We start from the raw sequence: 15,346 nt of genomic DNA, 5'->3' as shown, positions 1-15,346 counted from the left end.
CTGAAAACATTATGCTTCTAAATATAGTATCTGATGATGATGATGAAGAAGAAGAGGAGCTACTGGCTTCAAATCCTGCTAGTTTGCATCAAATTGTACATCTATTCCCACATTTTATGAGTGAGGGCAATATTTCAAGTTTTGCATATTTATGCACAATTTTATTCATCCTATATGGATAATTCTGCACTTGTAAATTATTCAAGTATTTTTTTTAATTAGCATGTTCGTTATCCTTATTTCTGATAAGATTAATGTACTTTGCATATTATATGCTATGCTGCTTTTTTCTTCTTATGATAGCAAATTCCTCCTCTTGCCTTAAAATCCATTTATTTATGTTATCTATTGCTAGATTAGCCTCTTAAAATTTTGAAATATCGCTGTCATTTAATACATCCACACTCGCTCAAGGCAAGAAAATGTGCATCAGCTCCAAGGACTCACCTCTTCTACTGCATATTTGAGTTTATATTTTCTTTTCACCGCAGGATCAAAGATCGTCTGTGGAAGCCAAAGGTAGATTTGCAGAAGACCTAAATTTACCCAGAGGCTGCCTCGTTGAACTGTTTCAGGCAAGTTATGGAGCCCTATGTCCTGTCCACAGAACTGCTGAACACAAGTCAGCCACAGACAAAGGATCTGTTCGGGCATCATCTCCTGAGCACCAACATCCCTGAGTACTTTGCAAATATACTGAAGGGCCACCAAATCCTTTGAGAACACCTTATTACAGTTTCTGAGGTATTCCTCTTGCATCTCTACTGGAATCAAATTTTGAAGGGCCAGGAGTTGCTTGTGTAACATTACATACTGAAACCTTGAATCTGTATGCCTGAGATAAGGAAGACAGAGTTATGAAACAGTGAACAACAGGAGAGATCCAAGAGATAAATCCAAGAGAAGAATCAACTTATCTCCTGCTAACAACAGAGGCAATGGGCACCATCAAAATGTTAATCCCCTAAGACATATCTAGAGAAGCTTCATTTTTAAGATTAATGATTGCTCTAAGGCAGGGGTGCTTAGATCTGGCCCGCGGAGCCGGCCTGGAAATATCAAAGGCAGTGCCTCTGCCAGCCAAAATGGGCCGTGGGGGGCCTCACATGCCCAGTGTTGAGCCTCTACGGCCTCCTGCATTACCCTGCCCGCCAAAACTTTTTGAAGGCCCCCCCCGCCCGCCCCGTTTTTGGCTGGCAGAGTGCTGCAGGCTAAAGGCTTTTGGCCAGCAGAGGCCATCCAGGCTAAAACGGGATGCGGGCCAGGTGGGCGGGGGGGGGGGGGGGCTTCAAAAAGTTTTGGCAGGCAGGGTAATGCAGGAGGCTGTAGAGGCTGAACACTGGCCATGTGAGGCCCCCCACGGCCCAGCAGGGTAATGCAGGAGGTGCCCGTTCTGTCTCCCCCACATACAGAGAACTACAATGCGGATTTGGCCCTCAAAGAAATCCAGCTCGACACCCCTGCTCTAAGGGATGAAGGATTTAAGGAACAAAATTAAGGAAGTCTTTTTAAATACCTAAATTCAGCCACCGAAGAAAAAGCTGCATTGGTCCACAAAACTTTACTGATCTCCTGAAGCTGCTCTGCTTTTTCTAGACACTCTCCCAAGGTCACCCTGGAGGCTGACAGAATAGGAAGACCTGTTGTATCCCATTGGCTCCACTTGTTGCTGCTAGTTAGAATTTCAGAGAGGCACTTGGAGAAAACTGCTCGATTCAAAATACCCACACCCTAAAATTAATACAAATCAAAATGCACATTTAAAACACTGATAATCATATAAAATTAAGAGGTTAAGCCCACAACCTTTAAACTAATTGTAATCAAGGAGAGCTAACATGTATGGCCAATATTCCAAATTCCAAATTCTTTGTCTCATACAATAATTATTTCCTATGGAAGTAATAAAACTGTGGTCAAGGAAACTGTTACAATGGAGGGAGGGAGGCTCTTCCCGATATCCTGATCTTCAATACTGTATATAAATTGGAAAGAGGAGAGAGAGTTAGTTCACTGCTTCCCCAATTTCACCCATCAGTGGTTTTCACGGTCCAACTACACTGAAAAAATCACTGGATATAAGAAAAAGGAACAGCAAATTGTAGTAAAGATTATTGTTAGAAATGACTTTTGCACTCGATGATTAAGTGATAAATGGTGCATTAATTAATTAGGAGCACAAAATAGAAAAATAAGAGTCCTGGGCATAACAGGTTTTAAAAATGACCCAGCTGCAAATATTTTTTTTAAAAAAAATTAAGTGATTGAAGTCTAACAAATACTGCAGCATCTAATGCAAGAAAATGAGAACTCTTTTAATTCCTGTGAACTACTAGTAAGCACATTTCTAATTTGAATCTTCCAGCATTAAAGTAGCAATTATACACAATAAAATTTTAGTAAAATGTCTATCTGTAGAAAACTAATTAAAGTAAAGGAACCACAAAAATCAGTCCAGGGAGCATGCTCAATAGGGACAGAATGAAAAAAGGTAAAGCCTTCTCTGTCAGCCATATCTGCCTCTAGGGGGTGATGCTCATCTCCGTTTCTTGGCTGAGGGAGCCAGGTTTCTCCAAAGACAATTTCCGTGGCCAGGTGGCCAGCATGACTATATGCAAAGGTGCATGGAATGAATGCTGTTACCCTCCCACTGCTGTGCTACCTATTTATGTACTTGCATTTGCATGCTTTCGAACTGCTAGGTGGGCAGGAGCTGGGGCAGGGAACGGGAGCTCATCCTTTGCATGGAGCTCGAGTCTGGAACCCCGGCTGTCAGCTCTCCAGCTGACAAACTCAGTGTCTCTAACTGCTGAGCCATTGCATCTCGGGATAGAATGACATACAAGGAAAATTGTGAAATAGAATATTGGGTGGAATGGGAGGGAAGATGGAGTCATCTACCAAAAAAGGCATGGGTAACCCAAGGTAAATGTCAGCCTCTGCTTTGCTGCTGCTTTTCAGCTGCCATTGAAATGGGAAGGGAGGGCATGGTATTTGGGGAGGGAATCATTCTGTACTGGAGGACTGCTTATTGGGGGTTGTTCTCACTATCTCTTTGCGCATGTGGAAGGAGGGGAGTTTCCTGCCGAGGCCAACTGTCCAGCATTCCAACCTGATGATGATTATGAAGATGTCTCCCACCTGACAGTTGGTGAATTATGATTGGACTATGGATTGGGGTACCAAGGGAAGGGGAATGAATCATGTATTGATATCTATTGCTTTCGCGCCTTTTACTCAGATTCAGCTTTGCTTTGCTTCTCATCGTTTATAACCAGTAAAAGTACACTTAATTCTGGAACATGGAGTTGAGTGGTTTCTTTCTTGGTTATTAAATGAAGGGGCAGTGACAGTAAAAAATACGTACAATATTCTGCAAATGTTAAAAAGAGACTAAGCAAACTAAACAATTCTTTAACTAAACTCTTGTTATGATAACAAAGGTTGTCTAAGCTACTATTAAGATTAGCAAATTATTGCACGTATCCTTTTGAAAGAATAAACTGCTGTGATTTAACCACCCTTTTTGAGAACGTTATAGTTTCCCACACAAACCTGGATAGAAGAATTCATGAATGAGCTGGATACCATCTTCTCTTCCATAGAGAATGGCTGCCAGGATAGCCAACGCTCAGGACTTGTAGTTACTGTGCTACTCCAGAAAGCCTGAAAAGCAGCAACAGCAAGTTCTGACCACAGAAGTGAAATTTCATCAGCAGAGACCTAAAATGAAAGATAAAAAGGCAAAGGTATTAAAGACTTCTCAAATCCGATGGGAGTTTTAAAAATTAATATTCCAATCAATGGTGGAAAGTGTTTGAAAATGTTATTTTTTGGAGCAAGTGGGGGCTACCTGTGGACCACCATGTATATCTTCTTATATTTCATCATCTTTCAACACTGGCTGTATTAGGCAGATCTAATAGCGTAGAATTTCACAAACATCCGGAAAGTGATTTGTTGCCTCCATCTCAGGCCTAAACAGAATCTAGTCTGGTGGTGGTGACATTTAAGGCAATTGTTGCGCACAACGATTCAACTTAAGGTTTGAAACTATGGTCCTTTACAACTAGGAAAATAAATCTATCTCACTTAAAGAACAAATACAGACAGGGAAAAATAATCAGATGGGCTGTTTATGTACAAGTAGTCCTCGACCTATTAAAGACTTCTCAAATCTGATGGGAGTTTTAAAAATTAATATTCCAATCAATGGTGGAAAGTGTTTGAAAATGTTATTTTTTGGAGCAAGTGGGGGCTACCTGTGACCACAATTTCAGTCATAAATTAGGATAGGAATAAACCATGGCTTATGGTGATGGCAAACCTATGGCACATGTGTCAGAAGTGGCACACAGAGCCATCTCTCCGGGCACGCAAGCCATCTCCCATTGCTCTTCCCGATTCCGGTGCACCGTTACATACGCAGGAGCGCCGGAAACTGAAACGGGATCACCAAGTACCAAAATGGAAGAATGCATGTGCATGCAAAGACCAGCTGGCCCGTGCGCATGCGCGAGCTGGAAACCGGGAGATCATTTTCCTTGCGCTCACATGTGCACTGGGTGGCTGCTCTTCCAGTTTCGGGCACACGCATGAGCACTGGCCAGTTGGTGTTCGTGCATGCATGCATGTTCCCATTTTAGCACTCAGTGCCAAAACGTTTTGTCAAATTGGCCTATGGCCATGCCTGATTTTACAATCTTTTTAGCGAACATGGTAATTGTTAAACAAACATCATAGTCATTAAGCAATCCCATTATTTGTTATAGGGCATTTTGTGCTGGAAACCAGAAGTAAATGATGGTTTCTAGTAAAAACATCGTACATTGCAGTAAGCAGATGGCCATAAATGTGAAGTGGTTGCCCAAAATGTGGTGAATATTCAGTTTGCTTTTTTTTTTTTAACTCTACCATGAGTCTGATTTACATATTTCAAGTTTCCCTTTAGCTCCTATAAAAGAAAAGCAATTTTTCTACACAGTTAAAGAAGATGAAATAAATTAGTTTTGTGTTTGAATATCATGCAATCAATCATTAAAAAGGAGGGAAGAATTTATTCAGCTTTAAAGTGTTATTATTATTATTTTACCTTATAACAGTCTAGTAGGTAATAAAGTCCTTGAAGTTGTTGAGAGGTAGCTGGTGTCAACTTAAGGCAAAAAGCAATAAAGGGCCTTATTTCTGAAAAGGTGCTTAACTGATCACTGTTGTTATTCCTGAAAATAACGAGAAAAGCAGCTACTGAATCTTAGCTGTTTGTTTGAACACACTCATACTAAAATACAGCAATAATGAAAAAGCTAAAAGCCAAGATAAAAATTACCATAATACAGGATATAAGTATATATCCAAGGCAATCTGTACGTTCAAAGTAGTTCAAACTGAATAAATTTCAGGAAATTTGGCCATGAAATCAATTCTATACCATACAGTTCCTTACATTTCAGATAACAGAATTTAAGCTTTAAAAAACCCCTCTTTTTCTATTTATAAACCAAACTTTTTTCTAACAACAGTGGCCTATAAAAGCTTGTAAGTATTGGTTATATTATTTTGCAACCCCTTGGGTTGCAACCACCCATTAAGCAACAATGGGGCTGCACGAGGGGAGTTTACAACCGGTCTTCCAAGTTGTGGCTGTCCCTAGAATCATATGATCACAATTTTGTTATTTGGAGCCAACACTTATGAAATATCTCCTGGTTATGTGATTGCCATTTCTAATATTCCTTGCCAGCTTCCCACAAGCAAAGTCAATGGAGAAACCAGTGGGAGATTGCAAATTGCAATGGTAAGTCTCCCTGCTGCTCCCCCCCCCCCAAAAAAAGAGGCCCCAGGTGGCAGGGCGAGTTTAGGCTCTGGGCAGGTAGGGGATTGCCTGCTGGTCACTCTGACAGGCCATACCTTTGCCTCCCTGCGCCCCTCAGTATTGGTTTTTTATTGCTTTTTACTGTATCAGGGAGCCTAGGTCAGATTAGGTATGGCCAGGTGGGTCTGACCACCACGTTGCAACATTCACTGGCATTTGTACAACAACAACAACACCTCACACCATAGTACCCACCCACATGCCTATGCACATTGTGCACTGCAGTACCCATCCACACACCTGCCCACATTTGCTCTGCAGCGCCCATCTCCACATCTGCCAACCCTTGCATCACAACACACACTCATCTATCCTGCCTGTCCTTGTGCCACCCCATAGCACACTACTATACAAATGGTGTCACCATGTAGCATAGTCCCATCATGCAGCCATTCTCAAACTTAGCTGTAGCACACACACCTGCACTCTGTAACACTCACTCACCTGCCACCATACTTGTGAGCTGCCTAAGAAAGGCATGTTGTGACTGGGACTAGCAACATCCTGCTGGATCCCCCATTGACTCCATGCTAACAAGGCTAGCTACTTCCTTAACTACTGTATTTTTCAGAGTATAAGATGCACCTTTTCCCCTCAAAAGAGACTGAAAATCTGAGTGCGTCTTATACATCGAATACAGCATTTTTTGCCCCCGAAGCCCTGCCCCTTCACCAAAATGGCCGTGCATACCCTTATGGAGGCTTTCAGAGGGGAAGGGAGAGGGAGAGAACAGAAATGAGCAAAAAACAGCCCGTTTTTTGCTCCCCCCCATGCCCCCAGCAGCACTCTATAAGCCTCCATAAGGCTATGCATGCATTTTTTTTGACAAAATCCGGGCCTGTTTTCACGAAAAACGGGCCACTTTTTGCTCGTTTTTGGCCTCCCCGGAGCACTCTGCAAGCCCCCCCCCCATGTCTATTCATGCCTTTTTTGGGAGGAAAAACAGGCCCGTTTTTGGGAGGTTTGTAAAGTGCAAAAACTTTTTTTTTCCCTTTTGGAAAGCTCTTTAACTGATTGATGAGAATTACATTGATGAAGTTCTGTGACAGCAGAAACAAAGTCTTAGGTGCTGCAGATTGTCAGCGATTTCCTTCTCCAGCACATGGATACACCTGGAAACATCTACCTACCTACCTACTCTCTCTCTCCCTCCCTACCTACTGATTTCTCTCTTTCTCTCTCTCTCTCTCTCTCTCCCAACCTACCTACTCTTTCTCTCTCCCTATCTACTGTATTTCTCTCTCTCTCTCTCTTTCTATTTCTCTCTATATATATCCCTCTGCCTCCCATCCTCCCTCCCTACACACACTCTCTCTCCCTACCTACCTACCTACTATATTTCTCTCTCTTTCTCTCCCTCTCTATCTACCAACCTACTTTTTTTTTTTAAAGCCTTTTCAAAACCTTGGTGCATCTTATACTCTGAAAAATACAGTAGTTGGTCTCTGAATTAGAGAAAGAACAGAATGCCTGTGAGATTTTCTGCTACTTACTTGTCACGGCTTTCTATGACACCTATGTAATTTGGGTAGAGATAAGCTGTGAACACATGAGATAAAATGCTGAGAGCAAATTCAGGCAGAAGTGCTTTCCCTTCCATTGTATCATAAAAGTTTTGCAATCATTTTTAAAAAAAATGGAAACAGCAAAACCAATCCCTGCCTATTCTCACAGTACCCCAGAAGTGGTAAACATTTACATTCCAGATAATAAAACTGACCCTCACCTTTTAAAATAAACCTCAGCAATGCAATCACAGATCAGCTTGTACTGCCACAACACAGCCAGGTACTCCATTGCAGGCCACAATTGTACCTTGTTACACAGCTGAGTTAACAAAGCAGGGTTCAGTTGCTGGCTTTCAGCAGGCTTCTTTTCATGTAGGCTAATGAAAACTCCTCCTTCTTTTAGCTTTGACTGCTGGAGATTCACCAATGTCTGAAATTCATCTGTAAGGAAAGAAGAAAAGAATAATTAAAAATGGTGCAACCAAGACTTTTTCTTTAAAAAAAAACCTAAACAGAAAGGAATTATTTTGTATAAAAATACTGTTTCCCCGAAAATAAGACCTTCCTGGATAATAAGCCCAATCGGACTTTTCAGCGCATGCGCTAAAATAAGCCCTCCCCCCAAAATAAGCCTTCTCTGAAAATATTGCAACACAGCAGCAGCCATGAGGTGACCGCTGCCTCCTGTACCTCCTCCCGGAAAATAAGGCCAAGCACTTACTTTTTTTTGGGGGGGGGGTCAAAAGAAAATAAGACCTTGTCTTAATTTCGGGAAAACACAGTAGTTACATTATTACGACACTTTTCTTGCAAGAGATATAGATTTCAGGACTAATTTACCTGAACAAAACTCTTTCAAATAACTGGCGCGGAAGACTAGGCCTTGAGCTTGAAGTAACTCTGCTTTTATCTTCCATTCTGTAGTGACTGTTCTCAATATACAGATCTCTTTCTGCCACTGATCGTCTCCAAAGGGAGGCTTCAGCCCTGGAACATGAAGGGCTTTGGAGAGCCTCCTGAGCTGGACAGCAGTTTCCAAGATTCCTTTTTCCTGAACAAGTTGAGCGATAATTAAAAATAATGTAAAAGAGTGGCAACTCTAGCCCAACAATTAGAATCCCCCCACCCATTTTTCAATTTAAAAAAATATCCTATGTTATTTAGGCTGTATTTGTGCATTAATAGCGAAGAAAAGAGAGGGATTCTGTACACATGGATTATAAATGATGGAAGCTCCCACCAGTCAACACCCCATAATAAAAAATTGCTGTATTTAAACGATTTTAACAAAGTATACAGGGAAGTTTCTGCTGGTGTCACTGGAACTGCAGAAGAAAACAAGGTCTGCGCTAGGGATGGGGAATCCATGATCTTCTAGAAGGTATACTTAACTGCCACCAACTTGTGGGTCCATGACAACTCACAGTAGCCAGGTGGGTGTGGCTGGGTAGGCGTAGCTATCTGGTTGCAGCTGGCTTGCCACAACTGGGTGGGCAAGGCTGACTCGACACTACTCACTTGGCACGGCTGACTCGGTACAACCGGGAGGGCATGGCCGGGTCGACACAAAGCAACTCTCAGTAGCTAACTCGAGGTGAGAAAACTCAGTGCCCCATAAGTGCCTCGCCTCCCCAAATTGCTGGCAGCCAAGCAGTGTGTGTGCGCATGCACCACCACCCCTGCATTCCATGTTTGGGGATTTTTATCCACAGAGGAAGGAGAGGGCCTCCTTCCTAAGCCCAGATATGATTGGCAGCTTGCCAGTTCAGATGTGGATAAGTCTCCAAGCTGGGAATGGTGTGTTTGTGTGTGTGCGTGCATGCGCAGCAAGCCAAAGGAGATGTCGTTCTTCCAATCCCAGACATCTGAGCCCTGGCATTTTCCTGTCTGGTGCCTCCTCAAATCTTTCAGCTCCGCTTGATTTAATTGAGGGTCCTTGGTGCTGTCTGAGCTTGGTTATTTTCTTGCAGACATTTCATTACTCAAACTAGGTAATATTATCAAGTTCTAATCCTAGATAATTGAGTAATGAAATGCCTGCAATATGGGCTGGAAAATTTTATTTATGTTTCTATAGCAACGTAACATAGATTTTAAAAGTTGCTTTTAAAAATATCTATGGTTAGTTGAAAATACGTACAAATACATACCTTGAAGGGAAGAGGTTTTCCCAAAGCCTTCTGTAACTTTTTAATGCTGGTAGAAATACCCTCTGGATTAGCAAGAGAAGTCTGCATTTGCTGTGATACAGACTGAATTTCCTTGGACAACCTTAAAATGGAACAAATAAATATTTATATAAACATTTCAGAGGGGAAGACTGATCGTTAAATCACCCATGGCTGTTCTGTGCCAACCTTCACCAACTTGGTTGAGAATCATAAAAATGCATGTCTAACAAGTTGGGAAAGGCTAATATATTTATGCAATGGCCTATAATGAGTTTATGAATAGGACACTGGAAGAAAGCACATGGACAGGCAAATTTACATTTAAAAGCACCTAAGCCACAAACTAGACAGCCATACTTTTGCCTAGCATGTTGTGCAAATCCAATTCATTCAGTTACTTTATGTCTTAATTTGTTATGTGAATCCACCAAATGGACTCCAACAAATGGATAATTACATAAACCCACATTAACCAAGGGTATAAGGCTTCATCTGAACACAGCAGAGGTTCTGACCGGTTCTGGAGAACCGGTAGCGGAAATTTTGAGTAGTTCAGAGAACCAGTAAATACCACCTCTGACTGGCCCCACCCCCATCTATTCTTTGCCTCCCAAGCCCCAGCTGATCGGTAGGGAATGGGGATTTTGCAGTAACTTTGCCCTGGAGTGGGGAGGGAATGGAGACTTTACAGTATCCTTCCCCTGCCACCCCCACCAAGCCACCCTCACAGAACTGGTAGTAAAAAAAATTGAATCCCACCACTGGAACACAGTCTAGTGCAGTGTTTCTCAACCTTGGCAACTTGAAGATGTCTGGACTTCAATTGCCAGGGTTGAGAAACACTGGCCTAGTGGAAAGGAAGATTCTTGAAAAAGCTAAATAGTACTGTGGAAAATTACAAAGGAGACGTACTTTTGCTGTTCATATCCACTCAGAAGCTGAGGTATTCTGCTGATTAAATGTTTCACAACCCAGTGCCAGTGGAGAGACAAGAGCATCAAGCCAGGAGAATCCAAAGCCACCGTTTCAGATGTTGCCCAAAACCTGTCACGCCACAATAAGCTATGTAGAATCTAGAAGCAAGCCAGGGAGATTATGTTCTTTAAACATAGTAGGGGCTCAGATGAAGAATTACCATTTTCATATTAGGAAATATCAATATCTTGTTTTGAGGATGACAAGAGGAGAAAGCAGCCTTTCATATCTGCTCCCCTCGCATTCTATGCTACGCTCAGGAAGAACATTTCCAGTTATGAAGGAGAGAGAATGACCATTGGCTTATCTGAAGGGTCGTTTTCTGTATGCTGCGAGGAGAGTCCAAGAATGGGTTAAACTCAGCCAATCTGCTCAGGACTGAATTGAAACTTTAGCCACACCTCTTGGTTGCTTTGACTGCCAGTTTTTTTCAATGAAGGCGTGGAACTGTACGCGTTGAAAGGTTGTCCAAATAAATTGGTGAAACTGTCCAAGAGTATGCCTTGACAGCAGAGAAAGACCCCAGGACGGGGTTGGACTCTCCTCGCAGCATACAGAAAACGATCCTTCAGGTAAGCCAATGGTCATTTTCCTGTACACTGCTTGGAGAGTCCAAGAATGGGATATACCCAAGCTAAATGTCACTAGGGCAGGAAGCTGAGGAGTCCAGGGTCTCTCCGCTGCTATGAATGCCCTGTAGGACTCGCCTCCCAAATGCTCCCTCCTCAGAGGCAAACATAACCAGTTTATAGTTTCTGACAAAGGGAGATAAGGAAGTCCAAGTGGCCACTCTGCAAATCTCCTCTATCGGAGCCTGGGGCACCCAAGCCGCGGTGGTGGCAGCGCTCCTGGTAAAATGTGCGGTAATCTGTTGAGGTACCGGTCTGGATTGCAGTACGTAAGTGAAGGCAATGCAGGCACGCGGCCAACGTCCAATGGTAGAGGAGGAAACTTTGCAACCTTGGGATGCAGGCTGAAAGGACACAAAGAGTGACTCAGAACGCCTGAAAGCCGCCGTGCGCTTGAAGTACCTATGCAGGGATTGACGAACATCGAGCATGTGCCATCTTCTCTCCCTCGGATGCCTGGGATGCGGACAAAAATCCGGGAGGATAACCTCCTGGGCCCAGTGAAACCATAAGTTGATTTTGGGAATAAAAGCTGGGTCCAGCCGGAGGACTACCCTGTCAGGATGTATCAGACACAAGTCCTCCCGCACCAACAGGGCTGCCTACTCTGAGATATGTCGCACCGATGTGATGGCAATCAGGAAGACGGTCTTAAATTTTAGATGTTTCAGACTGGCGGACTGTATTGGCTCAAATGGCGTGCCTATCAGAGCCTGTAACACAACGTCGAGCTCCCATGATGGGAATTGATGAATGACTGGAGGGCTCAGGTTGATGGTACCCCGCAGGAAGCTGCAGATGGTGGGGTGATGGCCAAGGGACAAGACACTGTCCAGAGCAAGAATCGTGGACAAGGCAGCCACCTGTCGCCTTAGGGTGTTAGGTGCCAGACTCTGGTCCAGCCTATCCTGCAAAAAGTCCAACTCCTGGGGAACAGTAGGTTCCAAGCGCGGCTTTCTTTCCCAGTTACTCAGAGGCTTTGGTATACTCCCCCCTCGTCCTCCTCCTCCTCCTGCAAGCGAAAGGTGCCTCAGAGATTCGTCGGGCAGCTCAGGGGAGACAATGGCCACAATGACTTCACTCCCCAGCAATGTGAGGAGCCCCTGCCACCGCCACCGCCGCCTAAGCCCTCCCGGGAGCCCAGCCAAGTGGGACCCCTGAAAGCCAAACCTCTCTCCTTTCCAGCCATCACGATCTCTGTAGCGTCCGCTTCGCCTGCCCCTTTTTCAGATGACCCAAGTGGCTACATTAAGAGTATAAGACGCACCCAGATTTTCACTCTCTTTTTTAGAGTAAAACTTCGGAGTCTTATACTCCGAAAAATACGGTATCTAAAAAAATACTATGGGTAATTCAACTGAAGTGGGGAATATGGGGACCAGAATGAAAACCAAAATAGTACTTATAGCTCATGGGTTAAAAATATCTATATTGCCTACTTACTTCATATAATTTCTCATCAGACACAGCAACATGTGTAGATTTCACCCAGTGCAGGACGAAAACATCCCAAAGTTCAAAAAAGGCAGCAAGGTGGGCCACAATAGCATGTGGAAGTGAGTTGTGGTTGCCAGGATCTTTTAAGTTCAAAAGATAAAATTAAACCAAAGAAAATATGTACCGATATCTAGTGCAGGTTGCATTAACAGTACATTATTCAATCCATGAGTAGTCGTTAACGAAACACAGAAGGTGTCTGCAATCTGTTCTTCTGATTTGTGGAAAGTTAACATGGTTTATAAATGTGCTATTCTTTTTCTCAGAAAATTACTAAATGTAAGGCGCACAAAGCTTGAATTGTACAATCAGAGGCAGCAAATGCAACCATCCACTCCTCCCCACCACAGCTTGGGTGCATTCCCCAGAGATCTTTAAAAGTTACCACCAAACTATAATTTCAAATCTGGTAAGAGAGGAAAATTAATGGATAGACAAAGAGAAATCTTATTAACTGCATTTAATTATTTCAGTTTAAATTACGCCAATTTTTTTTTCTGGACCTATCTATTAAGCCCACCAGTCCTCCGTGTGGTGGTAGGGGTAGGGTAAGAACTTTGGGTACAATATCAAATTAGAAAAATGGGAAAAATTGTGGGATAAGGACAGGAAACTAACTTTGGCCACATCGTACAAAGAGAACCTATATAAAATGTTCTATAGGTGGCACCGACCTCCAGCCAGACTAGCCAAAATATATTAAAAATTATCACCTAAATGCTGGAAATGTGATAAAACTCCAGGCACCTACTACATCCTTTAGCAAAGCAGAAGGATATTGGCAAAGGATTCGAAGGTGGATGGAAGAAATGACTAGACAGAGATTGGAACTCAAACCAGAAATTTTCCTATTAGGAATTATCAAAGAGGATTTAAGCAAAGGGTTAACATATTTAACGCTACATATTTTAACAGTTGCAAGAATAGTTTATACTCAGCAATGGATGAGTGGAAACATACCTTAAAAAAGTGAAATAACAAAGAAAATACTTGATTGTGCAAGTATTATGATAGATTGACACTAGAACTGAAGAATACAGGAGAGACAGAGTACTATGAGATTTGGGATAGATTTTATCAGTGGTTGGATTTAAGGAAGGGAAGCCGGAACAAATAAGCACAAGAATGCATAGATTGAAATAAGAGGCAATATAGGTAATATATTATGTAATTGTAATTTTAAGCGTAATCATGTAGAAGAGGTTATATAATTAGTAAGTAGTAGCGGGTATTGAATACACAAGAGATGTGTGTTGTACTCTGAATGGCAGAGAGATCACCAAGATGATTTCACCATGTCCAAAGTTTTTTTTTTTCTTTTAACAATAAAAGTTTTTCTATTTAAAAAAAAATCATGAACTCCTGAATTCCCAATGGACTAAAATGAGAATATGCCAACTTGATGCTTTGTAAATTTTGGACAACACATACAAGTCTCTGCCAAGATTAGGTATTAAGAAAATTGTGCTTCAAACATCTGAAAAGTAGCAACCTGCATGTTTTTTTTCCTTGACAGGATCAAGAACTATGCCACATTCTATCAAATGTTCATTCAAAAAAAAAACACCTCCTTAGATATGGAATTTTATAAAGTTAAATCTACTTTCAACTATAGCTTCTTTATTCATTTCAGCCATTATGATTAGAAGACATATTAGGTTGCTGAATTTTCACGTATTAAAAGCAGAAGCATAACACATACCTTTATACAACTCTACAGATATCCTCAAAGCGCTAGTTCTGGTTTTTTTGATATTAATCAAACTTCTTTCAACATAACTCTTTCTCTCCCGGTTCAGAAACAGGATTGCCCTGTAATTACAACACAATACACAACAAATGTCACTGAAATTCTTGGAGTAGGAAACACACAACTCACAAAATAAATTTCATTATATCAATGTTGCACTAATATAATGCCAAATGTTCTAGGATATCACTACAATAAAATAGACCATGCCAACCAATTTATAATTTTTATAAGGCAACAGGAGAGTAGAAATGGGAGTATATTATTCTTTATGTGATAATCAACAATAATGAAAAGCAATTTATGTATTTTGGAGGATTTATTTTAGAACAGGAACATGCATTCACTCATAAATCATGTGAGGGGTTCAGAAAAAAGCAATAGAACCCTGTTTTATTAAAAGTATGAGAATCAGAGGTGGTATTCAGCAGGTTCTGACCAGTTCTGGAAAATCAGTAGCGGAAATTTTGAGTAGTTTGGCGAACCAGCAAATACCACCTCTTACTAACCCCACCCCCATCTATTCTCTGCCTCCTGAGTCCCAGCTTATTGGGAGGAAATGGGGATTTTGCAGTATCCTTCCCCTGCCTCACCCACCAAGTCACGCCAACCAAGCCATGCCCACAGAACCGGTAGTAAAATTTTTGAATCCCACCACTGATGAGAATATGGAAAATTGATTATAGGGGGTTTTTTTGGACATGTTTCTTTCTCTCATATACATGCCTGGTAATGGCAAGCTTTTAACTCTTCTAATTAAAAAAAAGTTACTCATAATTAAACTCACCGATTTGAAAGTGAGTTTAGAAGGATAAGCAGCTGGTTTGAGTGTTCTGTATCACAACCGCCGGACTTGCTAATCGTATCCAAGCACTGCATGTTCCATCTTGGATCCATAGGAATCACATGCTCATCTAAAAAGATAAATGGCCAATGAGAAGACT

General features: G+C 41.9%; 1 protein-coding gene across 1 annotated transcript in view; it reads right to left on the bottom strand.

Annotated features, from left to right (window-relative positions):
• The window catches only part of MDN1 (midasin AAA ATPase 1), a 116,998-nt gene that overhangs the window by 51,221 nt on the left and 50,431 nt on the right, over window positions 1-15,346 (bottom strand). Inside the window, exons 51-61 of the mRNA XM_087718747.1 lie at window positions 15,190-15,316; window positions 14,355-14,464; window positions 12,599-12,732; window positions 10,464-10,624; window positions 9,531-9,651; window positions 8,221-8,431; window positions 7,599-7,821; window positions 5,093-5,219; window positions 3,556-3,723; window positions 1,517-1,731; window positions 448-835 (exon numbers count right to left, since the gene is read on the bottom strand). Of these exons, the coding sequence (XP_087574873.1) occupies window positions 448-835; window positions 1,517-1,731; window positions 3,556-3,723; window positions 5,093-5,219; window positions 7,599-7,821; window positions 8,221-8,431; window positions 9,531-9,651; window positions 10,464-10,624; window positions 12,599-12,732; window positions 14,355-14,464; window positions 15,190-15,316 (1,985 nt within the window). The remainder of the gene's footprint in view (window positions 1-447; window positions 836-1,516; window positions 1,732-3,555; window positions 3,724-5,092; window positions 5,220-7,598; window positions 7,822-8,220; window positions 8,432-9,530; window positions 9,652-10,463; window positions 10,625-12,598; window positions 12,733-14,354; window positions 14,465-15,189; window positions 15,317-15,346) is intronic.

Source organism: Thamnophis sirtalis, unplaced genomic scaffold (genome assembly GCF_051295495.1).
Source record: "Thamnophis sirtalis isolate CommonGarterSnake01/CBP01778 unplaced genomic scaffold, rThaSir2_p1.2 scaffold_6, whole genome shotgun sequence".
Lineage (NCBI taxonomy): Eukaryota > Metazoa > Chordata > Lepidosauria > Squamata > Natricidae > Thamnophis > Thamnophis sirtalis.
This window is presented reverse-complemented; position numbering and strand designations above follow the sequence as displayed.